The 25,303-nt window shown below is 38.4% G+C and overlaps 4 protein-coding genes across 5 annotated transcripts; 3 read left to right on the top strand and 1 right to left on the bottom strand.

The window, feature by feature from the left end:
* Positions 1–575: 575 nt before the first annotated feature.
* LOC120774742 (probable cytochrome P450 28d1) lies at positions 576–5,387 on the bottom strand. Of its 2 annotated transcripts, XM_040104497.1 has the most exons (8): positions 5,125–5,387; positions 4,904–5,042; positions 4,616–4,723; positions 2,152–2,244; positions 1,619–2,065; positions 1,357–1,471; positions 1,021–1,290; positions 576–941 (listed from the first exon to the last, which is right to left on the bottom strand). In XM_040104497.1, the coding sequence occupies exons 1-8, from the start codon at positions 5,313–5,315 to the stop codon at positions 775–777; spliced, it is 1,530 nt and encodes a 509-aa protein (XP_039960431.1). In that variant the 5' UTR covers positions 5,316–5,387; the 3' UTR covers positions 576–774. The 2 variants fall into 2 exon arrangements, with proteins under 2 accessions (XP_039960431.1, XP_039960432.1); XM_040104498.1 differs by lacking the exons at positions 4,616–4,723; positions 4,904–5,042; positions 5,125–5,387 and adding an exon at positions 4,016–4,506.
* An 866-nt stretch (positions 5,388–6,253) lies between these two features.
* On the top strand, positions 6,254–9,579 carry LOC120775117 (probable cytochrome P450 309a1). Its single transcript, XM_040105135.1, has 8 exons — positions 6,254–6,458; positions 7,500–7,638; positions 7,730–7,840; positions 7,904–8,005; positions 8,079–8,501; positions 8,563–8,686; positions 8,746–9,009; positions 9,066–9,579. The coding sequence occupies exons 1-8, from the start codon at positions 6,277–6,279 to the stop codon at positions 9,227–9,229; spliced, it is 1,509 nt and encodes a 502-aa protein (XP_039961069.1). The 5' UTR covers positions 6,254–6,276; the 3' UTR covers positions 9,230–9,579.
* A 2,078-nt stretch (positions 9,580–11,657) lies between these two features.
* LOC120775118 (probable cytochrome P450 309a1) lies at positions 11,658–13,968 on the top strand. Its single transcript, XM_040105136.1, has 8 exons — positions 11,658–11,869; positions 12,083–12,221; positions 12,312–12,422; positions 12,480–12,581; positions 12,642–13,064; positions 13,126–13,249; positions 13,310–13,573; positions 13,641–13,968. The coding sequence occupies exons 1-8, from the start codon at positions 11,688–11,690 to the stop codon at positions 13,802–13,804; spliced, it is 1,509 nt and encodes a 502-aa protein (XP_039961070.1). The 5' UTR covers positions 11,658–11,687; the 3' UTR covers positions 13,805–13,968.
* A 1,361-nt stretch (positions 13,969–15,329) lies between these two features.
* LOC120773596 (probable cytochrome P450 309a2) lies at positions 15,330–19,975 on the top strand. The gene is made up of 8 exons (XM_040102591.1): positions 15,330–15,514; positions 15,646–15,784; positions 18,081–18,191; positions 18,257–18,358; positions 18,648–19,070; positions 19,147–19,270; positions 19,335–19,598; positions 19,727–19,975. Exons 1-8 carry the CDS (start codon positions 15,330–15,332, stop codon positions 19,888–19,890), a joined length of 1,512 nt encoding a protein of 503 aa, XP_039958525.1. The 3' UTR covers positions 19,891–19,975.
* Positions 19,976–25,303: the final 5,328 nt, after the last annotated feature.

Raw genomic sequence — 25,303 nt, 5'->3', positions numbered from 1 at the left:
TCACTATATATCCACAATGAGCCAAATCTTGGAAAAGATCCGTGTAAAGAGGATCGACACACACCACCTCTTCGTTGATTTTAGTCATCACACAAACAGTCGTCGCACTCGCGACCATACTGCCACGCCACTGTTGACGGTCATAACTTCGAAATCGTAGATAATTTCGTCTATTTTGGAACCAGTAATAACGTCAGCCTCAAAATCCAACGCAGAATATCTCTTGCCAACAGGTGCTACTTCGGACTGAGGAGACAATTGAGAAGTAAAGCCCTCTATCAACGAACAAAGACAAAGCTCAACGATGAGCTTTACGATATTAAAAAACAGCGGCTAAGGTGGCTAGGTCATGTCGTCCGAATAGACGAAAACGCTGAATTTCTGTAGGTATTCGACGCAGTACCCATTGGGGGAAGCAGAGGAAGAGGAAGATCTGCACTCCGTTGGAAAGACCAGGTGAAGGAGGACCTGTCCTTGCTTGGAATCTCCAATTGGTGCCACATCGCGAAAAGAAGAAACGACTGGAGCGCTCAATAATAAAAAGAACTCTCTGATTAGAAAAATTAAAGACAAAATTACGCTTCGAACAAAACAATATTTAACAAATATTTATTTAGGATTGTAATTACGAGGTAGAAATCGAATTCTCTACACGAAAGAACTTACAACTTTATTTTTAAAAAATATAACAGCAAAGTAATCACATAACGGGTCAAGAGTTACATTGTTAGACAGATTTGAGATAAAATGTAAACTTCCACAAACAGCTGAAAATCATGGCCTCCGATGGAACACAAGTTCGATTTTCCCGTCGATCGTTAACAGAAATGAGTCAGTTGCTATTTTGTTATCGGTGCGGGTCTCATCGCTAGCGGTAATCTCGAATTTACTTATCAGCTCAGATACAGCGACCTTGGCCTCAGATAAACCCAACTTCATGCCTTGAAAATTTGATAAATTTCAGTTTTTGATCACCTCGACTTTATAATCGCAAATTGTGCTTTAATGTATGTACTTTACCTGGACACATACGCGGTCCATCTCCGAATGGCATGAAAACACCCATCTCTCGATATTTGCGTACACCGCCCATCTCCTCTGCAAAGCGCTCAGGCCAAAAGTCCTCGGGGTTTTCAAAGTACTCGGCGTCACGATGAAAAGAGTAAGTTGAAATATAGACGCTATCACCAGGGTGCAGAGTCAGCGCAGATCCGTCAAAATTTTTCAAAGTAACTGACTCAGTGCAGAGTTTGAAAAGCGTTGGCAGCGGTGGAAAAAGGCGCAGAGTTTCTGTAATGTTTTAAAAAACATATAATAAATAACTTTAAATTAAATGCTTTTTGTAATTTTTCTCACCATGTAGACACTGTTCGAGATAGGGCAGTTCATTTAGCGCATCGAAACTGTCAGCGACGTCGGCAGCGAGCAGTTCCTCTCTGAGCTTCCGTTGAACGCGTGGATTGCGCGCAAGCTGCCAACGAGACATGAAAATGCACAACAGATCAACAGACAGACATTTTAAAACCGATACTTAGCGAAATCACAACTTTGTAACAACAAAAACAAAAACAACAACGACAAACAACAGCAACAAGCGAACCTCATAATTTCCACTCACCAGCAACAGGCAATGCGCAATCAGCATCGCTCCCGTTTCATAGCCATCAATCAAAACTGTTGTTGAATGTCCGGCAATTTGTATGGCATTTAAGGATTTTTTCTCCCTGAGCTGCTGCAGGTGATCGATCACATCGCCGCGCCCACCGCCACCCTCGCCAGTCTGCTGCTTGGCGCGTACATTCAAAGCGTCCACGAGTAGCTGTTGAAAGAAACGATCCGCGGAGACCGGAAAGAAGCGCACCGGCCGTAATTTACGCACCCAAGGCCAAGCAGCGGTGCGCCCATAATAACGTATACATTGCAGCGATTGCAAAATAATATCTCTTGCCATGCAATGCACGGGTGAGAGCGAGGGCGCACTCGCTTTCTGCTGTACACTGAAGGCGTTGCCTTCAATTCCCCATATGAAGTTGGACATGAACTGGGCTGTGAAGCGATTGGCCAGCTAAAATGTTAAGTCAGAAATGCAGCACTTAGCAATAAAGTATTTGATAAAGTGTTTGCTATTGCAGTTAGGTCATAAATACCCACTTCTTTGGCATCTTGGGGCTGCTCACCCCCAGCTGTGAGGAACTCGCAGGCTTTCTGTGCACTGTCACGCATTGCTGAGTAAAAGGAGCGAATCTGCGAGAGATAAGGTAATGGAAATTTTAATTTTAGTCGTATTCAGCTTTTTTAGAAGAGTTACATTTGTAAAAATTTGAGCAATTCACAACCTGTCGTAAGGCATCGTAGATTCGTAAAATTATAAAAAAAGAAGAAGAAAAATTTTTAATTTTACGATTTTACTTGAACAATTTTGTTTTGTTTTAAAGTATACCGTGTTTTCATGACACAAAAATCTGGAAAATTCGTTTTTTCAGCCTTCTACCTATATATGTATAACCCTTTAATTTGATAAAAAGATTAATATATATATATATATATATAATATATAAAAAGATTAGTATAATAACTATAACATCAGCTGTTGCTCAATAATATTGCAAAATTTGTTTATATTATCGATATGTGTACCCTGAAGTTTGCAACACCCACAGCCTTACCCCACTGCGCTTAAAAGCACAGCGGATCAAAATAATGCGTTGAACAGCGCACCTAGGAATGCATTTTTCTGTGCTTTGCATCCGGCACCCAGTTGCAATACAACTCTACATTCAAGTGACAAAGTCAGTTCTCCAGCATTTGGGTTTTAACCACAACCACCATGATACTCGCCGAGAGGCCAGTGCACATGAGCAAGTTGGAGTAAACTTCAAGGCTTCTGCTTACCGTGGTACCAGAATTAAGTCTCCGGTCAGACCTCGTAGCCGCAGCTTCTACCAGTTGAGCTTCCATACGGCTCTGGACTGGTGGCCAGGGGTTGGACCTCATACACATATCACATACACACACCACTCATACAAAATCTAACCCTAATTCTCAGCTAATCGCCTTCGCCACTTAAACAACTCACGCGGAAACGATCCTAACTGTTTCACTAACATCTAATCTTCCATCAGTCCAGCTAACTCCCATACCACCCAGATTCCTATTGTCTGAGCATTCTGCTAATAAATGCACCCATTCCTCAACCCACGCCCCACAAAAACAACCCGACCTGTGTGATGGACAACAATCGTTGTGGTTTACGTGAGTATCTGCCGGCGACGGTCTTACCTCACGGTGATTTCTTTGAAGCACATAGGGCAATACAATGCGTTGATCAGCGTTCCAAAATATAAATGCTATTTGGAAGTATTTTTGGTTCCAAATGGTTTAGGTGGATAGGGACACTTTGCCACCTTGGTCGGCTACGAGGCCGATATAACACCTCTGCTGTACTTTGGTTCCGGCACCCTTCAATTAGGTTTCAACCACAGTCCCTACGAATCTCCACAAAGGGCCAAACCCATGGAGCAGATTGAAGTAAACTCCAAGGGCTAACTGCTTCCCGTGGTACCAGGTTAAAGCCTTTGGTAAGACCTTGTAGCTTTTGCTCCTACCAGTTGAGCGCCCACAACTCAATGACTTGTGACAGACGTCTGTCTGTATATACGTGAACTATTCGTTTTATTTTTGAGATATCGATCCGAAATTTTGGAGCTGCTCGATATAACTTTGTTCTAGAAATTATTTGCTTCAAAAATGTATCTTTTCTGTAAGCTCTTCCAACACTTTCAGTTTGTAGTTTTTCAGTGCCACATTTTTATTTCTTTTACTCGACACTTAAAGCAAGTGACAATATTTTAACTTTTTTACCGAGTTTGGAAGTCAATTGCGATCGTTCGATTAAACTATGTATCTTCAAAAAGTTTTTCTTCAAAATAACATTTTTTGACCTAGCTCGGTGGCGAAATGTGCTAAGCCTAACCTAAGCACACCACCGCGCCTGAGACTACTCCCAGGATCTCACCGCATACGACATAACCGCCACACTCAAAATACAACAGAATTCACAAAAAAGGACTCGATCATCGCCTCCACTTTTTTCTGCTTTCTTCGCCAACGATTCTGAGCGCCACATCATTCGATTATCCAGTTCGGTCGATGCCATTCAGCACGTTAATGCGATCCCAAGCGCTAATTCCGATTACTCAGCGCGCTACTAACTGAATTGGTCAACATCATCACGCCATTTCGATTCAACACAATCCTGGCTTTATTCGATTCGTTTATACCACGTCGACCGACATCGCTCCGAACTCTTTATACGGTTTTACTTCTGCAACATCTCGTACGCTTTAGCCGGTCACACACACACGAAATAATTATTTATAATTATCTATTCATGCAATCATTTAAAACTGCTCTTTTGTAGATGAAAAAAACTTGCACACGAAATATATCACATTTTCATTTCAACAATTTACACGATTCTAATTGACGTGTTAATAGCTCAGTTTTTTGTTAGGTGCGCAATTAATCAATCGGAAACTTTAGAGAAATTCCGCATACATATTAAGGTGCATGTGTTACATACATATTTACTGATATATACAAATTATCTTATCACCTTATTAATGGTCAGCGCTGGCACCAATTCCGAGCGCCGGGCCTTCCATTCCTCTCCGGTGGAAACGAAAGGGCTGCTGAGTCGCAGTTGCTCCACGCTTGCGTTCGTCTGAAATAATTACATGCACATATATATATATATATGTATGTATAGAGTAAGTATACTTATGTTTCTAAATTATTTTTAGACACTTTTACGGCTAAATAATAAATATAGATTTCGAATTTTATAGATTAAGTTCGACTTATTGACTTTTGTTTGTCCAAATCAGTACGGGCATTTACTCACCCATTGGGAAGATTCGTTATCGCGAAAACTTTTAAAATGTTGCGTCAAAATTTGCAGCGCCAACTGTGGGTCGCATATAAAAAGTTTCGGCGCGCGTGCGGTAAATATGCCTACAAACTTTTGTGAGACCCTGTAACGACTGTCAAGAAAATCTCTTTAAATATCCTGTCTTTTTTAAGAAAATTTACAATAAGAGAGTTTTATGAATTTCCAGAAATTACAGATAAATCTCGTGTAACTCCTCCAGTAAATTGCACTGTCCGGCGCTGGTCCTTGGAAACGTGCCGACGAGCAAATCCGGTTGAGGTCCACACACTCCACGCTTACGCCAATAATTGAAATGCCAACGCAGATATACTATCAGAACTGCCGCGACGAGGCTCACCAAAACAATGAACGTGAATAGAAACATTTTGAACAGCACGATACCCGCAATGTGCAGAATACGAAACGCTGTCACGAACTGCTAAATTGCTACTGATTAAATATGAGGTGTTTTTCTTCGAAACTGATTACAGCTAGCAAAACAGAACTAGTTTAGACTGGAAATAATCTATTTTAATCGCTACTTGCTACTCAAATATAAATAATATGGCATTATAACCTTTTATAAAACACTTACATACTGACCGATTAAAATCTAATAAGCGCGTCGTTTTTTATAAGAAGGCCGGTATTTCCCGGCCTAAACCAATATTATCCCATTTAACTCAATGCTAATTGTTCATGCAGAGAAGAGCGACAATTGTTTGTTGTTGCTTTGCTAGTAAAATTAATCTACAAATCTTTCACACGTGACTTCCGTTCAAGAAATAAATCGTTATTATACTCTGATCCATACTTTAAAAAAAAGGGTTGTGGTTTTTTTCAGTGCCAAACCATTAGGGCATACCACTTCTTCAATTTCATTTATTTATGTAATATTATAGAAAGTTTTTATATGCTTTCCAAGCAAGGCAGATCAATGAAGTTCACTCTGTAACTATATGTTTGTCGCTCTCACACTTTCTCTCTCTCTCTTCGTTCATTTACGTATAGCTAAACTGTAGAGCACTTAAATAAATTCACTACATTTTAATTGAAAAGAAATATTATAAATGCAGTACAAATTAGTTAGGGATAATTTGAAGAACATGCACACAAATAGTTTTAAATAATAGGCTCACGCATATGAGTGACAATCACATCAACTTGGTTTGGTTGATCCAAACAGCTAATGGTTATTCATGATATTCTGTGCAATAGCACATATTTACTATATATAAACCCCGTATAGTTCAAGGTGACCTCTTAAAACTATATGCAATAATTCAATTCAATCATTTCAAATGGTACTTAAGAAGCTTAAAAAAGTCACAGCTCCCAGTTTCGAAATGGTGCCGCTTCTAGTTACATTTGTTTTGCTCGCCACTGTCGGGTTTCTGATACACAAATATCTGACATGGCACTACGATACCTTTAAAAAGTTAGGCATAGTCGGTCCTGAGCCTAAAATATGGCACGGAAATTTTACTGGCAACCAGCAAATAGCTTACGATTATGATGATATCTATAAGTAAGTACAAACCATAGTATTTTTTTTTTTTCGTCGTAGATAAACCTTGTGGAGAACTAAAAATTCCTTTCAAAACTAATCAACGTCCTTTGTTTATGTCCGGATGACAAGGAAACTCTTTTTTCAGAGAACTTTTTGCTCAGATATTTTTAGTACACAAGCACCTTCGGACATAGCTCAATAGGCAGGGAGTCGGTGATCCACAAACGCAACCTTTAAGATCTGTACAGACTGATCAAAACTGGCTGATGGAGTGGGCGCTAAGATCCTGCGCGGACTAGACCACAGATGATCTTCTAGCTGCCGAAACACCGCAGTAGGGCGAAGTCTTAGCGGCAACTAAAAGTAGTCTCACATCGCACTGCATAAGAGAATGTCTTAGGAGCATACGGGATTGTCAAGATCATGTGCAAGGGAACGTAAAGAAAACCAACAAGCTTTCTACTAACATTGTCTCGAAAATACTTCGATGGCACATATAGAAAATGCAAGGAAGTTTGTATGCACTGCTTGTGTCTGCCTTACCTAGCAGACTTCTTCGATATTTGGGAACTTCTTAGTTCAAGGGACTGGAGGAAATATCAGAACTATTCGTGATCTTCAGGAGTTTCACAATGCAAAGGGTTATAGGAAGCATCAGAATTAGATATCAAGTTTTTACCAAATTTCGCAAAAAGAGCGGACGTCCTGCAGGACGTATACTTCAGCTCGTATTAATAAAAATCCAGCATCTGGCGTGGCAAAGGATAAAAGCCAGACAGTGTGGCCAGGTTACAAAAAAGTCGAAAAAAGTTCGGAACTTACACTATCCCTCTAACAACTTCCAAAGAGGCATTTCCATTAGAAACACAGAAACACCAAATTCAATCCACATATTTTCTTCATACCAGAAACTACCAGATTAATTTCTTACTTAACTTTACCTAACCTAAGAAGTTTTTTCTTTCACTAAATTTCGTTTATGTGCTTCCTTATAAAGGACCATTTTAAAATCAAGTTAAATCTTTTATATTCATAACACTAAAGAAATTTTTTTTGCAGCAAATACAGGCAAAAACATCAGGTTATTGGCATGTTTGCTTACAGACAACCTCAGTTTTTAATAATAGATCCGAAATTGGCGCATGATATTTTAGTAACCAACTTCAAAAGCTTTCGGAACAACTTAGGGAAAAGATTCGTAAGTAAACCCATACTTCTTCAACAAGATTGCAATTAACAGTATTACACGGTTAATTTCAAACTTATTTTAATACGGGCATTGCATTTAGCTCTACAATAAAGAAGAGGATCCAGTAGCCGCACTTAATCCCTTTTTCAATGTTGGTGAGGAATGGAAGACGATACGAGCCGACATAATGAGTGGTCTAACTCACCACAAGGTCTAATATTAATAAGTAAAAAGTGTTATAAATTATAGGTTACATATCTTTTGTGTCTCCCAGCTCTCTTCAGCATATACGATATGGAAGACTTGCACTCAAAAGCTTGGAAGACTATTAAGTGCACAGACAGCAAAAGGCAGCTCTATAATCGAAACCAAGAATGTAAATATTCGAATACATTGCAGACATATATACCGTTGCTGCTTTTCTAATATTAACTTTGCCTCTCTTGCAGCTTGTGTTACGCTTTACATCCAATATAATGGGTGAGTTCCTCTGGGGCATTGAAACGAAAACGCTGGAAAGTCTCGACGAACCAAATCATTATTTGGAAGTCTCCCATAGGCTAATTCATCAAGTGTTTCACGGTTTTATGAGCTACTACAAGTGCTTACCCTTCCCTTGGTACCGACGTTTCGCTAATTATCGAATCTTCACTGGCGAAAGTGACCAGATGTTTTCACAGTTCACAAAAGACGCATACGTGTTGCGTGAGAGAGATGCGAGCAAAACGAATCAAGCTGACTTTTTGACCTACGTACGTCAACTGCAGGAAAAGAAGAGTCTTTCCCATTATGAAGTAGTAGGCTATCTGTTGGCCGTTTTCACCGATGGTTTTGACACATCAGGAACGGTTGCTTTTCACACGCTCTTCTACGTAAGTCAAATTACACTTAAACTTTCGTGAGTTACTTACTAAACTCGCTTCATGATCTCAGTTAACTCATCATCCGGAATGTCAGGAAAAGCTACGTAAAGAAATTCTAAGCAATCTCGAAGCCGACGGCAATATTAATTTTCAAACTTTGAATGTGCTCCCATATTTGGATCAATGTGTGCACGGTGAGGTTCATAGTTTATATAACAATGCAAAGAATTTCTTAATTTTACTTCCTTTTTAGAAACCTTACGTATGATAAGTCCAATTACGTTTAAATCGCGTCTCTGCACAGAATCCACCGAGATAGTATTGGACGATGGACGTCGCATACCCATCAAGAAGGGTCAAGTAGTGACTATTCCCGTATTCAGTTACTTACATGACCCCGAGTACTTTGAAGATCCGTTGGAGTTCAAACCGGAGCGTTTCGAAAATGTTGATATTTCGGAGCTAACGAAGAGGGGTATCTTTCTACCGTTTAGCGATGGACCACGAATGTGCTTGGGTAATTTTAAAAAATACTAAAAGTATGTAAATAACTAAAATAAAATGGAATTTCAGGTCGTCATTTGGGTTTTTTGCAAATAAAAACAGCTATTGTCGAAATACTCAAGAATTATCGCTTGAAAGTATGCGACCAAACTCCGCCGATAGCGAAGCTCGACTCACATGCGCTTATTAACGGAGTGGATGGCGATTTATTTATCGAATATGAGAGGTTATAAGCAGTGAGGTCCTCTTATTATTAGTATTTTTAAAGTAATATCGAGGCTAATGTTTCTCTCTAAGCTCTGCGAATATGTATGTACATATATCTGATATATGGAATGAATATTTCCATTTATGAAGATACGATAATTTACAAGTAGTTGCTAAAAATCGAAAAAGTATGAACTAACGTAAAATTATTAAAATATATGTGTATTATAGTTTCAACCTCGCTAGCTCCTTGGGTCAAATAATAATTGTTGCTATTAGTAACCGAAGTGGCTCTATCCTAATATTGAATATTATTATTATTTCATTGTATTCTTTCAGAAAAAATAAATGTGAGAGCTTTATATCTATACCAATATGCGTACAATGGTTAGTATTTCTGCAATATCATTTAAAATACTTAAAGTCTCGGAAAATGGGAGGCTGCGAAAGCAATTCGAAGTCCAATTCACGTAATTCTTTGTGCATTTGTTTGATGATTTCGTTCCTAAAGCCCCTTTTGGATGCTTACTGCGGAACTTTCCGAACCACTTACGAATGGTTTTCAGTTGACGGTTAGGTATTACTACTAAACATATCGACTTAAATCTAATATGGAGGGGTTTTTCATGGAGATGATACGAGTTCAACGGTTCAACACCGATTTATCCAGTGTTTCTTGAAGACTCCTGATTTTTTGTTGCATATTTTTATGTTAAAAGAAAGACTTTAGTTATGATAGATAACAGCAAATTATTTTACACAGTAGAAGCGAAGTTCATGATAAAAATTAAACCATCATCTTCTCATGTGTGATCCAAGTAGAGGTGCTTTTTTTCACGAATGAATCGTGTCATCTTGCATCGTCGAGCATGCAGTGAAGAAAATACAGTAGCTGAGTGTGTACACGAAGACCGGAGGGTCGATTCGGCGCCGTTCGCAGCTACTCGAACTGACGCATGGAACGACTTGGCGCGTTACGTCGAGATCTTAAATCGCTCTATGGGTTCTTGAAAAACTCCAAGAAGATTCGACGTTTTCGAGCCAATTTCGTTCAGCGATGAGGTCCATTTCTGGCTCAATGGGTATGTGAACAAGCCAAATTCTTGCATTATGATCAATCATTTTCCGTTACAGAGGTTCCACAATGTAAAATGCATAAACTCTTAGAAAAAAGTTTTACTTGGTCATAGATATTGCGCAGAGCGGCTCTTAACACATTGGACGCCAATTGTTTTCGACGAAATCCCTTACCGCAAGCCAAGCACGGTTTTGTTAAATCCATCTCTAGCCTCACAGTTCTTATCATAGTATCTGCAGAAATCGCGTTACGTCTTGAAAATGCACCAATATTTGTACGAATATGAGCGTACAAAGACATTACTATCAAATCTAAGTGGCAACATAGCATAACAACGTTGAATGTTGAACAAGCTCTGACGCAAGACCCCCATAAATTTAGCGTGTCGCACGAAAACATGTGTTATGGCAATCAATGTGTTAAGACGGATCAAATAACAGAGTTTCGAAATACTTGTAGATAACAAATATGAGTCTAACTGATAAGGCACTAATTATAGTTTGCTTTTCGCTCGAACTGATTACAGTTATCAAGATACTAAATAGACCTTAGCTTTTTTCTATCTTGTTTAATGGTTTGTTTACTTAGTTATTAATAGTCTTTATATACAGAAGTTTTTTAGCTTTGCTCAAAAGTGATAAGGGTAGGTCTAAGGGTGATACAAGTAAGTTAACTATAATTTGTTGCTGCTGTTTCTCATGTAAAATTAATCAAAATATAAATATTTATTAACTGATTAAGGTTTATGAAATGATAAGCAATTGTACCCTGTCCAAACTTTACTTATAAATAGCAGGCGTCGTATAATTTAGTGCCAAAACATTGAAGCATCCAACAGTTCTAATCAAGCGAGGCAAACCACTTCTCTCTGTCATTATCCACCCGGCGCTCGCACTCTCTCTACGGTTTTTTATATATTGTGAATCTTTGAAGCATATAAACAAATTTAATAAATATTATTTTAGAAAAAAATATTACAAATGCAGCAAACGTTCACAAATATTATTAACAGGCTGATAAAAATTAAAATCACGTCAATGAAACCGAGACAACCGACAAAATGTATTCATAACACAACCGCAATAAAAAGTATACATATAGTACATAAACAAACTGCGTTTTATTCAAGGTTATCTCATAAAAAGGGATTGATTAATTTGCACCTACTAGCCACTGATAACACTAGAAAGAGATTCACTCACACTTTTCAACCATTAAATGTTCAAAAGCGCTCTATATGCTCACTATATGAGAGCCAACGAAGAATGATATTAATAGAGAAGGTTAGCTGCGCACACAGCAAATGCACCACGCCAATTACTGATAATGAATACTTAAGTGGGGACAATGGTTATGCATTTTATGCTTCGCAATGCTAAATAGAAATCACAGTGAACAGTTTCGAAATGGTGCCGCTCCTAGTTACATTTGTTTTGCTCGCCGCTGTCGCGTTTCTGATACACAAATATCTGACATGGCACTACGATACCTTTAAAAAGATGGGCATAGCCGGCCCAGAACCGAAAATATGGCTTGGAAATTTAACCGGCAAACAGCACATAGCTTACGATTATGATGACATATACAAGTGAGTATGAACCCCTGCCTTTTATTTACACTTTTCATATACTTGAGCAAGAAAATAACTTCTCCTCGGGCTTCGGTTCAAAAAAATGCAAAGCAAGTATAAATATCTAGTATTGAACCGATCCAAGAAAGTTTCAGCATCTCAGAAGTCTTACAAACCTGTTACTGAAATCTCTATATCCATACCACTAAAGTCAATCTGTTTCTTTTTTAGCAAATACAAGCAGAAACATCAGATTGTTGGCATGTTTGTTTCCAGAGAGCCTCAGATCTTAATACTAGATCCCAAATTGGCGCATGAAGTGTTAGTTACGAATTTCAAAAGCTTCAGAGAGAATTTAAGCAGCAAATTCGTAAGTTGGCTCTGAAGTGTTCATTAAGAATACTATACACACAAATATATAAAGAAGACCAAACTTATTTAATATGGAAATATAATTTAGCTCTATGACAGAGAAGAGGATACGGTCGCCGCACTCAATCCGTTTTTCAATGTTGGTGAGGAATGGAAGACGAGACGATCAGACGTAATGAGTGGCATTACACAGCACAGGGTATAGTATGAATATGTTTCTGTTAACTAACCAATTACACGTATAAATCTCTCACAGCTCACCTCAGCGTATCCGATTTGGAAGACTTGTACTCAAAAGCTCGGAAAACTCTTAAATGCAGAGACTATAAAAGGCAGCTCGATAATCGAAACCAAGAATGTAAATATCTGAATATGTGTCGTTGCTTCTTTTCTAATTTGAATATTTCCTCCCTTACAGCTTCTATTACGCTATACATCCAACATTTTGGGCGAGTTTCTTTGGGGCATTGAAACGAAAACGCTGGAAAGTCTCGACGAGCCAAATCCTTACCTGGAAGTAGCACAAAGAAATTTGCTCCAAGTGTTTCAGGGTTTTATGAGCTATTTCAAATGTATACCCTTCCCTTGGTACCGACGTTTCGATAGTCATCGAATCTTCACTGCCGAAAGTGACCAGCTTTTCTCACAGTTTACTAAAGACGCATACGCGTTGCGTGAGAGAGATGCGAGCAAAAAGAATCAAGCTGACTTCTTAAACTACGTGCGCCAACTGCAGGAAAAAAAGAATCTGACCCATAATGAAGTGGTAGGCTACATGGCGACCGTCTTTGTCGATGGTTTTGACACAGCAGCAACGGTTGCTTTTCACACGCTCTTCTACGTAAATCAAATTACACTTAAATTTTGATAATTTACTTACTAAAACAGCTTAATGATCTTAGTTGACCCATCATCCGGAGTATCAGGAAAAACTACGTAAAGAAATTCTAAGCAATCTCGAAGCCGACGGCAATATTAATTATCAAGCTTTGACTCTGCTACCATATTTGGATCAATGTGTGCACGGTGAGAACACATAATTTTTACAACAAAGCATACAATCTCTCAATTTGACTTCGTTTTTAGAAACCTTACGTATGATAAGTCCCCTCACATTTACTTCACGCGTCTGTACGGAGCCTACCGAATTAGTACTGGACGACGAACGTCGCATACCCATTGAAAAGGGACAGGTGGCAACTGTGCCCGTGTTCAGTTATTTGCATGACCCTGAGTACTTCGAAGATCCGATGGAATTCAAGCCGGAGCGTTTCGAAAATGTTGATATTTCGGAGCTAACGAAGAGGGGTATTTTTCTGCCATTTGGCGATGGACCACGAATTTGCTTAGGTAATTTCAAACATACTAAAACCGTGTAACTATGTAAAGAAATAAAATGTATACTATGCCATTTCAGGGCGTCACTTGGGGGTGTTGCAAGTTAAAACAGCTATCGTCGAGGTACTCAAGAATTATCGCTTGAAAGTTTGCGACAAAACTCCACCGATAGCGAAACTCGAATCACAAACACTTATTATCGGAGTGGATGGCGATTTATTATTTGAATATGAGAGATTATAAACAGTGTTTTTTGTTATTATTCATAATTTTAACGTAAACACTCGTATGTAATGGGATTGATGACTTTTTCTAAATTCTGTGAATACTGATAAGCATATCTGATTTATGCCATGACATTTTATAACTTGAAGCCATACATTTACATTTCACACTCGAAATATATCTTAATGGAAAAACTGTAATAACAAAAAAAAAAAATGTGTGTTAAGAATTTACGGACGAAGCTTCCCAGAATACTATTGTTTTAAATTATTTTAGCTCCCCTAGTTCTACATAATGGAAACTAATATTTTTACCTAAATACCGAGTTGGTTCTGCGCTGTTTCAATATTATTTCATTGTATTCTTTCTGAAATAGTAAGTGTTATGGCTGTGTACCAGTACCTACATACATACGTCCAATGGTTGACGTGTCTTCTAAATCATGTAAAATATTGAAACCAGCGTCGGCATTCGAAAGCAATTTGAAGTGTAATTTGCGTTGTTTATGAAACATTTTTGTATATTTTTTATGTTTTTGTCTGAAAGAGCTCTTTTGGATGCTTCCTGCAGATTTTAGTAGGCTATTTGCTAATATATAATATAATGGAATCAATTCTAGATAGTATCGATGCGAATTAGGGCTGTTTGGGCCTGCGACGAAAATGAGATTCAGCAGCAAACAACATAAAAGATTAACGAATTTGTTGACCGATTTGAGCAGTGATTAAGATAACTTATGGGTGTACTTATGTCCACATACTATTATGAGCACAAAATAGTAAGACTTTGTTCACAATTTTAAAATTCTTAATTTGTTCTTCAAAATCTATGTATGTCGATATTGGTTGAAAGTTTGGCGAAAAACTCACGAAGAATCATAGCAATATGCGATGATGCGTTATCATTTTTTCGGCTCCGGCTGACATTTGTCCCGATACGATAAGTATAGATCCAGGACTCATCGGCAGTAATAATATGTTTCATGACATCTTGGTAGTCGGAAAGCATTGTTTCACAGACGTTAACGAGACGTTGTTTTTTGAAAAAATAAGTGATTTTGAAACCAATTGTGCTTTCACTTTTCTTGGGCCCAAATGATCTTTCAAAATGGTGTTCGCTGATCCTTCAGATAATCTCCGAATGCTTGAAAACTATGTACTATATTTGTACTGCTATTAGATTTCAATATATTTACAGACTAAAGTCATTCCCAATACTTGGTTCAACAACCTCAGCAGGTTCAAGGCTTGACCCACTGCATCACTTACTAAGCTAAGCAAATCAAACCAGGCACTATAATATATTCACAGATAAATTGGCTCTCGCTCACACCCAAATAGATGACTTTCATAATTTTCAATACAATTTTACAATCTCTGTAAGCAAAATGCACGAGTTATCAATAAAAAGAAATAATGCACATGCATATATACATAGAAATTTATGTTTATTTATAGAGATGGTTATGTTGTTGTCTTTGGGCTATTATGCTGATAAGAACATTTCATTATGCGTTCCAAATTTATCTGAGGTTAGTACAAAAATGGAAGCGCTTCTGGTCACTTTGGCGCTGCTAGCTATTCTAGTCTATAAATATTTGACCTGGCATCATGGTGTGTTTAAGAAGTTGGGCTTGGACGGTCCAAAGCCAAATATATTTTTGGGAAATTTTCCAAGCGCGATAACCGGCAAGCAACCACTTGCCTATGAAGCTGATGAGATTTATAGGTTAGCAGAAGCTAAACATTTAGGAAAATTTTAATAATTAATTAAATAGTTAGCATATTCATAACCGATAACAGTCAGACTGAGGTCTGCCCCAATTCAATTTAAATTTAAATTTTTGTTACATTTTTTAGCAAATACAAGAAGAGTCATCGCGCTATTGGCGTCTTTATGACACGAAATCCACAAATTCTGATCCTCGACCCACAATTGGCCCAGGACGTTTTGGTGAAGAACTTTGGCAAGTTTCGCGGCAATTTAGCTGCAAATTGGGTAAGTTGGCGACAGATATTAGCCGTACTTCAATTATTCAACCGTGTTATGTGAAATAATGATAATATTGAAAAAAGTGAACATGTGAAGACAGCTTGCTGCCAACTTGCTTCAAAAAGTCATAAAAAGGATAAAGATAATAAAAACCTAACCTGCGAAGAAATGAAAGATGATCCCTTAATGCTTCTTCGATGAACTTAACCAACATAATATATCATGATTTCTATAGTACTCAATGGCCAAAGCTAGCTATTAATTATTTTAAATATTGTAAATTTAGAACTTTTAATTAAAACAACAAATTTTTAGAAAAAAAAAACTTTTTACCCGAACTTACAAACTTCTTCATCTTCTTTAATGCCGTAGACACCGCCTACGCAGCTATAGCTGAGCTAACAACAGCGCGCCTCGCGCGTTTCTTCTTTTGACAATTTGGCGCCAATTCGAGATACCAAGTGCAGCAAGGTTCTTCTCCACCTAACCCCTTCAACGGAGTGGAGGTCTTCCTCTGGTTCCACCGGCGAGTATTGCGTCAAATACTCACAGAAGTGGAGTGTTTTTATCCGTTCAGATGAAGCGTAGCCGCTGTCTTTTAATTCGCTGAACTATGTCAATGTCGTCATATATCTCGTAAAGTTCATCGTTCCATCGAATGCGATATTCGCCGTGGCCATCGCGCAAAGGACCATAAATCTTTCGCAGAACTTTTCTCTCGAAAACTCGCAACGTTGATTCATCAATTGTTGTCACCCTTCGCTCCTCTGCACCATATAGCAGGACAGGAATTATGAGTGACTTATAGAGGTTGTTTTTATTAGTCGACAATGGACTTTACTTCTCAATTGCCTACTCAGTCCGAAGTAGCACCTGTTGGCAAGAGTTATCCTGCGTTGGATTTCGAGGCTGACATTGTTGGTGGTGTTTACGCTGGTTCCAAGGTAGACGAAATTATCTACGACTTCAAAGTTATGACTGTCAACAGTGACGTGAGAGCCAATTCGCGAGTGCGACGACTGTTTGTTTGATGATGTTATTTTGTTTCCCCCTCTTTCACTACCAGACCCATTTGCTTCGCTATTTTATCCATTATAGAGAAGGCTGAACTAACGCCAGCAGCTGTACACTCTTATAGAAGAAGATACCTGCTCGACTAAGTTCTGCAGATCGAATTACCTTCTACAAGAGTATATTGAAGAAGTCGCACGATAAGAAGTCGCCTTGTCTGTTAGGAAGTTCCTTCCCGAGCCTGCGGAGCTTTTGAGATTGCTCAACGTCAATGTACACAGCCATATTAGTTTAGCGGGGATACCAAATTCAGACATCGCGGCATAAAGGCAGCTCCTTTTCATGCTGTCGAAAGCAGCTTCCAAGATTTTGCACATGTGAATATCTGATCAGTTATTGATTTTCTAGGCCTAAAGTCACTCTAATAAGGTCCAAATAGTTTGCCGACGTTGAGCTTTAATCTTTCACACAATACGCTTAATAGTACCTTACATGCGATGTTTAGGAGACCTATCTCATTGCAGTTGGCGCTGATTGTGGGGTCTTCCTTTTTGTGGATTAGGCAGAGTATGCTTAAATGTCAATCATTGGGCATGCTTTCGTCTGACCACATTCTACAAAGAAGATGATGCAAGCTCTTACCAGTTCCGTGTGCCGTGTGTGAATAGCTCGGCCAGCAATCCATCGGCACCCGTCGATTTGTTATTCTTCGGACGGCTAATTGCCATTTTAGGAACTACATTCACTAATTTTCACGTTGTTTCAGAAAGTAATTTCCGATTATACAGAAAGTAACAACATGCAAGTAGAGAAAGTAGTTCCGCTTAAAAAACGAAAAAATATCCATGACAAATCCAATCAATGAACTGAATCAATTTGAGGAAGCTATTTACAGTAGTTTTGAACCATATGTAATTATATCGTCATCAGCTTTTCGTCACTGTGGTCCTAAAAAGCAATTTAAGTTTTGAAACTTTATTTAGGGGCACACGCCTATCCGTTCCTTTACAGCAATCGACGTTTTTGTTCGATGTCTTTTTACCTGGCGAACGGAAAACTTTACTTGCGATCTTAGTCTTTCTCAATAAGTGGTAGCTCAGTCGGATTTTAGATGATCCAAGTCCCATTTCATACAGCTCAAACCAATGATACCCATGAACTAAGAAAATTTTACTCTTTCGTACAAAGGGCAAAAAATTTTTTGATTGTATATTATATCATTCGATATTTAAAAATACTAAAGTAATACTATAAGGTGTTAAAAATTGTAATTTTCCATTACTTCAAATAGATTTATGACAGAAAATTGGACAAACTGGCTGCGCTTAGTCCATTTTTCACCAGTGACGATTCATGGAAAACGAAACGTTCCGATCTTGTTACAGGTTTAACGCAAAATAAGGTAATTTCAGCCAGATTTATTTTATGTTCATATAAAAACAAATTCATGTTTTTGTTACTTTCCAGCTCAATGCGGCATATCCAATCCTAAAGGGCTGTGCAGAGAAACTATCCAAATATCTCGAAAAAAGAACTGCCCAAGGCAACGCGGTCATAGAAACCAAAAATGTAAGCAAAAAATATAAAAAAACTTCCATATAATGGTAAATCCAAAGAGAAAAAACCATTCCTACCACAGTTTAGTTTAAGTAATTAAAAAGTAACCCAATTTATATGACATTAAAAGCAGTCTTTAAAACCGAATGGGGATTACTTAACATTTAGATGTAACGAGGAATAATTAAACTCAGTGCCTCAACAGCGTAAAATTTTAGCCTACCAACGATAATCTAACTCAATATTATTTCCCCCATAACTAAACACAAGTGAACATTAATTTGCCATGCCTTCCCCACAGCTCGGCTTCTGCTTTACCTCGAACGTTTTGGGCGAGTTTCTGTGGGGCATTGAAACGAATGCGCTTGCCAAACCAGATGAACCAAACATTTATCTCCAAATGCAGGCCAAATGGTTGCAGTTCATTGTTAATTCGTTGGACACCTATTTTAAGTTATTACCATTACCTTGGCTACGTCGTTTTGCACAAAAGCGTTTATTCTCGGAGGACACCAATAATTTCTTTTCGAAACTCACAAAAGATGCCCTTGAGCTGAGAGCCAAGGATACAAATAGTCAGAGTAGAGTCGATTTCCTGAACCATCTGCGACAATTGCAGGAAAAGAAGGGTATAACACACGACGATATGGTCGGGCATATACTGACCACAATGCTGAATGGCTATGAAACCTCGGCCACAGTGCTCTTCCACACAATATTCTATGTGAGTTATGGCACGAAATTTAATTTTTATAGCATAAATTCAAAAACTTTTAAATTTATTTGCTTTTCGCAAAAAGTTAGCGCATCATCCGGAATATCAGGAGAAGTTACGTGCTGAAATATTGGAGAATATCGAAGAGGATGGCTTTGTGAGCTACCAAAAATTGTCTAGCCTGCCTTATTTGGATCAATGTTTTCATGGTAAGTTCATTGGAAAGCAAACGCCACTGCATATCGCATGTTAAAGACAACGCCTCTTATCTAGAATCCATACGCTTGATCACCGTGGTCTCCTTTTATGCGCGCATTTGCACGGAACCCACGGAACTTGATGTCGGTGACGGCCATATCATACCGATTCGTGTTGGCAATGTGGTCAGTGTGCCCATATTTAGTTATCACCATAACCCCGATTACTTTCCAAAACCATCGGAATATAATCCGGATCGTTTCAACAATGCGGCACATGTCGACCTGATCAAAAAGGGCATATTCATGCCATTCGGTAGTGGACCGCGTATATGTGCGGGTAAGTATCTACCTAGCAACTTTTTGATCGCTTAACTCAATTTTGTGGATCAAATTGTCATCAACATTTTTAGTTCCATCACAAGTTATATACTCCGGAGTAATAAGAGATTTCAACCTTTTTTTCAGGAATACATTTGGCTACGATGGAGGTCAAGGCTTGTCTCGTGGAAATTTTCAAGTCTTATCGTGTTAAATGTTGCGCAAAAACAATACCTGAAAAGCGACACGATTCGCCCACGTTTATTGTGGGCATTGATGGCGAGTTTTGGTTAGAGTATGAGAGGCTGTAATCTTTGTTAAGTTGAGAAGTAGGTTCAATAAATTTAGTATGCTACTGTATAAATGGTCAATGTTTAGTGTACACTGTCAGCTGAACTCAGACTTTTATTAATTTTTTTTAATAGATCCTTCAGGTTTTATACGGTGAATCATGTCTACGAATATATGTATTTTTTTTATAAACTTAATCCTCGTTTTGAAAAAAGTGGCTTTATAGTGTTTTTATATGCCGCTTTACCACTAAAAGGTGATTAATTTAGAGCTTCCCTACGCAAAAAACAAAAAAAAAATGATCAGAAATTTTAAGTATCTTGGGGAAGAGTGGTTATCATTCGAAAGAACATTCTTTGGCATTTATTTCTTGAAGATTATCTGTTTGAAATGTTGCGCAGATGAGATTACGAGCTTCAATTTCAGGCATCAAATAGTCGGTTAGCATGGCGAGGTAACGGTTTCCATTGACGGTTACGTTTTCAACGGCATCGACCGATGATTCCACCACACCAAACCGTTGTTTTTTCTATATTAAATGGCAGCTCTTGAAACTCTTCAGGCAATTTAGGATGTTTATATACACATTCAGCCAGAAATGGGTCTCATCGGCAAACAAAATTTGGCTCGAAAACATCGGATCTTCTTGGAAGCTTTCAAGGGTCCATAGAGTACATGTATTACAAATTCCACTTTAAACCTAAAAAAACATGCATAAACCAAGGGAGGGTCGGTGCCTAAAATTAATGAATTCTGAAAACAACTTCTTATAGCCATGAAAAGATCATTCAAGTACTTTAACACATCTCAGAAAATATTAAGATAAATATCCAGCTCAATATATTTGACGGTTTTTAGTCTTAACCCTATGTGTATTTGGACAACAACACATTTGTGTAATTGGACCCTTAAAAAAGCTGCTCCAGCGCACACATACGAAGCAATATGAAATGAACACGGATACAAACACAATTACGAATACAATGCGACTGCAATATTTAATTAATTGCTCTTGGCGTCAATGACATTTTCATTAAACTTCGTCACTCAAAAGTATTCGCAACTCGAACTTTCACCTGACTGACCGCACGCACACACAACAACACGCACACGAGAACACAACAACAACCAAATAATAAAAAGGACAAATTACGAATTAGGAATAACGAATTTTCGCTTGAATATGCCACAATCTGTAAGCAAACGCGACAACAACGACAACAAGGCCGTGTTTTGTAACAACAATAAGGGCAACAGCTGACACAGAATGTGGGCGACATCTCACCCTCAATGCGTCGCCCTTCCGTGCTGTTCGACGGTATGTTTGTGTGTCGGTAAGTGAAGTGAGAGGCAAACAAGCCAAGTTCCAATAATGAAACTGCTGACAACAAACTGACATTTACAAATGTCACATGCAATATTGAGCATATACAAAGGCAAACTTAATAAAAAGCCACCATCACCACCTAGAGACACTACGAGCTGCCACACACAGCCACACACACACATACTTCTGGCGCTGTCTACTTGGTCTAGCAAGCGCAGAGACAGACAGATGGAAGGACAGACAGACAGGCGGGCGGTGGGTTCTATTCTATCAGAAGCATTGCACAATCGTGTTAATCAGCGCAAACATACAGTTAGATGTTGTTGTTTTTGCTGTTGTCAGACATGAGAGAGATTGCGAGTGTGTGCGCTTGGGTTAGCGTAAAAGCTGCTTGGATAATTCAAAAGGACAGGCGAACTTCTGCCGTGCCAATAACTAAATAAGCGCAGACAGAAGAAGGACCAAGAAAGAGAGAGCACACCGTAATAATAAAAAATCGCAAGAATGTTGAAAAAATGTCGCAAGAAAGTCACAATCAGTGCTGGTCATTGGCGGCGCGGTGCAGGTGGTGAGCGCTTCTTCACGTCACAGATGTAGCATTGAGCGATGTTCGAAGTTGTCGCAGGCGGCCAGACCGTGGAACTCAATGCGCAATGACCCCAGTCGCAGGCTGTGAAAACACAAAGAAATGTGTACACACGAAAGGTAAATCGACAGAGGAACTTATGTACTCAGCCACACAAACATGGATACTTAAATCCAGCATAGAAGATAATACTTTCGCTTTGTCTTCATGCGAGTTCTCGAAAATTGCACTTCACTGCTTCGGTTCTTCGATCCTGCGCCGGCTAATCGTTGTCCTTACGTACACATTGTGGCCGTCCTTCAGGCAATTAACTTTGACTAATTGTGGTCAGCTTAATTAGTAAAAAGCTCCGCTCCACAATGAGAAGATAACCAGAACCACGCAATACCCACACTTTTACACTTGTATATAACTAAGAGGCGAAACGCAGAGAGACTGTCTATGTGGCTTATATATTGTAACGGTGGTAGTTTGAGTGTCCTTGCTGCGGCCGAATGACCAACTTTTGTTGTTTACAATTGACCGTTTTTAAGTTTTTATCACTTGCCAAAGTAGCTGCTTAAGTGAGTAATGAGACAATTGTTGTCAAACCATGAAAATACAAAATACAAGTCCTTTGTCACAAAAGCTGAATGAAAACAAAGGCCTTTGCCATTTTATACATTTATCGTTTAATTTATCATTTGTATATTTTCTCACATTTAGAAAGAAGACCGGAGAACTCAAAGGCCTCCTCGTATGGAGGTTGATTTGAAATGTGGTCACAGAAGTCTAATAACGACTCAAAGGCAACTAAAACAGGAAACAAACGTTATCTTCCGCGCAAAATTCAAAAGGTTCCACACCAGAATCAGTTATGTGCTATTGGGGCTCCATCTGAGCAATTGCCTTAGGGAATAATCCATGCCGAATTTCGTGAAGATGTCTCGTTCAATGAAAAAGTTTCAATACAAGCACTTGACTCCGATCGTTCAGTGTTTGTGGCAGCTATAGTAGCTTTAGTGGTCCGATATCGGGCTTTCCGACAAATAAGCAGCTTCTCTGTGAGAAAAGAACAGTTGAAAATTTTCAGATCATCGACTATCGTCTCAGCTCGTCATGCTGATTTATAGAGTATCAAATCGAATGTTGGAAAAGGCTGTGGTGATTCAAAAACCAAAGACTATGAGTGGTACAAAGGCTTCAATCACGGTCGAGAAATCGTGGAAGACATGCCTCGTTCTCTTTAACTGATGAAAATAACAAAAAGGTAAGCGTTGGAGAGATAGCAAGGGAGCTCGTCGTCCGCTTAAATGATTTTGGCGGATATTTTGGGTATGAAAAGCGTTCTTGCTCGACGCGTCTCGATAAAGTCGAACTTTTCCGATCTTACCTCATTTAGATATGAACCCTAACAGTAAGTAATCGGATAGATCTTTCTATATTTTTCAGTCGCGAAGTAAATGGAAACCCTCTCTTGCATTTCCACCATGTTTTTTCCAATTCAAGTAAAAGCTGGTAAGAGAAATTAAACAAAGAGATTATTAATCTTAGATGGAGTCATGTGTAGAAGTTCACGCAAGTGTGGAAAGTTCTCTGATCGCCATTCACTTGGGAGTGGCCAGAAATGATTCTTTGAGACCCGCCACATAAAAACGTCCCCAATGAACAGTAAAAATCACAGCAATAACAGTGAACAATAAACTCGAGTTTATGGAGCAGAGAACCGTGTTGATATTGGTTTCGTTTCGGCAGCGAAAAACACTTCCAAAATAGTTTTTGGGAAAGGCGCAACGGTGTCATATTCCGTGCGAATATAAAACCAGGTCTGTAGACAAAACTCTAGAAGCTTCTTCAAATCAACTGTTTAAAGGAAATTAAAGCAGACTTGTTAACATTTTTACATATCTACAAGACAAGCTTTATTTTCTTAAGAACTTAACTTAGAAGTAAAAATTATCTTTTACAATCATTTTGAGACATCGTTTTTCATGTCTCATATTTTACAAGTTTTCATTTGTCTACCCAAAATGCGAACAATTTCGAATTTTGCTCAAATGCATTGAGTTTTGTGTAGTAATTAGGTAGTTCCAAAAATTTTACATTTTATTCCAGTTGTTGGCTCAGCGCCACTGACAATCTTATGAATTCGTATTACCTTTCAAAATTGTCCTGTTTCCTTCGCAAATTCCAATTTTTTCATTTTGTCAGCTTTCTATATTTTTTACTTCCTCAGCTCTTCCATATTTCATACAGCATTGTGGTACCTTTCGAATCCATTCGCCGCTTTCAAGAGCTCAATAAAAAGTCTTGTTACAATTTTTTCATCCACTCAGCTCTCCGCTTTTTATTTGCCTTGCCAGTTTTTAATGGCTCAATTTATCATGATATGCAAATTTCATGTTCAAGTGTCATTCACTCAGTGACGTTGATTTGAATGTTCGGCAGAAAGGGGTGCGACGAAAAACTGCGCATAAAATTGCAGCGAAAACAAAAATTGCAATCACTTTCCTTCAAAAGTTTTTCACTCGACGTCAACAAGCAAAGGAAATTGCAACTTATAAACTATGCAGCAGAAAAAATTATGATGTGAAGGCAAATTAAAGATTGGCGATGATTTGATTTCATTCTATGCAATTCTCTTCTTTTCTTTTCGTGGTTTTTGTAGTGAAAGTGCATAAAGGTGGTAAAATCTATCGAGTTTTGGCAAGCAAAATTGTGAATATATAGAGAGAAGAGATAGTGATGGCTGAGATCGTACGGTTAAGAAAGTGTATTAGGTAAGTAGGTAAGAATGCTGCCTCCAGACTCCATTAGCGCCATTTTTATACACCATCATAAGACCTTATCTTGATATCACATTCCTTTGGGATGATCAAATCGCTTGATACCCTCAATGAAACTGGTCATATTTGTTATTCTTTTTATAAATAGATATTCACGGTTTGTTAACTGATGGATTCCCAAACTTCGATGTCTAATTTGTGATAAAGTTGGGCACTCACAGAGGAAGTGAAGTTTCCTTGCTTCGCTCGAGTTTGCAGCTACGGAACGTGCTTTAGTTGGGCATTCCCATTTTTAACGCATGTTCTACAAATGGCCAGTGCCCCGAAATGGTAACTGTATATACTTTTCCTGGACCTATGTAATAAGTCTATGGTTTTTGTTCTAACTGATCTTGGCCATATTTGTTTCGTTATCCTGCATTTAGTTGTAGATCTCCATCTATTCTACGTTGCGTATTGAGGTAACTCTTGATCGCTCCTAGCGGACATGGTATTGTCTCTGCCTTGGATTCGTCTAGAGAGGCTCGTGACTTAGCCATCTCGTCAGCATTTTCGTTGCCGAAAATGTTCATATCACCAAGAACCCAAATTATGAATAAATGGAGTCGTACAATAAAGCTTCAAAAAAAAACAGAAAAATGTAATATTGCCACCTATTTCAAATTAATAAGCAAAAATTTGTGTAATAAGTAAAACTACAAGAGAGGTTTTATTATATGTAGCGTTTAGGCAGAAAAGTGTAAGTGTTTCTAAAT

This window comes from Bactrocera tryoni, chromosome 4 (assembly GCF_016617805.1).
Source record: "Bactrocera tryoni isolate S06 chromosome 4, CSIRO_BtryS06_freeze2, whole genome shotgun sequence".
In the NCBI taxonomy this organism is placed as follows: Eukaryota; Metazoa; Arthropoda; class Insecta; order Diptera; family Tephritidae; genus Bactrocera; species Bactrocera tryoni.
This window is presented reverse-complemented; position numbering and strand designations above follow the sequence as displayed.

Bases quoted from the DNA above. Each gene is read 5' to 3' on its own strand.
- LOC120774742 (XM_040104497.1), bottom strand. From the start codon at position 5,315: ATGTTTCTATTCACGTTCATTGTTTTGGTGAGCCTCGTCGCGGCAGTT. The intron at 5,043-5,124 runs GTAATTTCTGGA...TTTTCTTGACAG, and splicing joins GAGTTACACGAGATTTATCT to TCGTTACAGGGTCTCACAAA. The intron at 1,472-1,618 runs GTGAGTGGAAAT...TCTCGTTGGCAG, and splicing joins TTGCGCATTGCCTGTTGCTG to CTTGCGCGCAATCCACGCGT.
- LOC120775117 (XM_040105135.1), top strand. From the start codon at position 6,277: ATGGTGCCGCTTCTAGTTACATTTGTTTTGCTCGCCACTGTCGGGTTT. The intron at 7,841-7,903 runs GTCTAATATTAA...TGTGTCTCCCAG, and splicing joins GTGGTCTAACTCACCACAAG to CTCTCTTCAGCATATACGAT. The intron at 8,687-8,745 runs GTGAGGTTCATA...CTTCCTTTTTAG, and splicing joins TTTGGATCAATGTGTGCACG to AAACCTTACGTATGATAAGT.
- LOC120775118 (XM_040105136.1), top strand. From the start codon at position 11,688: ATGGTGCCGCTCCTAGTTACATTTGTTTTGCTCGCCGCTGTCGCGTTT. The intron at 13,250-13,309 runs GTGAGAACACAT...CTTCGTTTTTAG, and splicing joins TTTGGATCAATGTGTGCACG to AAACCTTACGTATGATAAGT. The intron at 13,574-13,640 runs GTAATTTCAAAC...ATGCCATTTCAG, and splicing joins TGGACCACGAATTTGCTTAG to GGCGTCACTTGGGGGTGTTG.
- LOC120773596 (XM_040102591.1), top strand. From the start codon at position 15,330: ATGGAAGCGCTTCTGGTCACTTTGGCGCTGCTAGCTATTCTAGTCTAT. The intron at 19,271-19,334 runs GTAAGTTCATTG...CCTCTTATCTAG, and splicing joins TTTGGATCAATGTTTTCATG to AATCCATACGCTTGATCACC. The intron at 19,599-19,726 runs GTAAGTATCTAC...CCTTTTTTTCAG, and splicing joins TGGACCGCGTATATGTGCGG to GAATACATTTGGCTACGATG.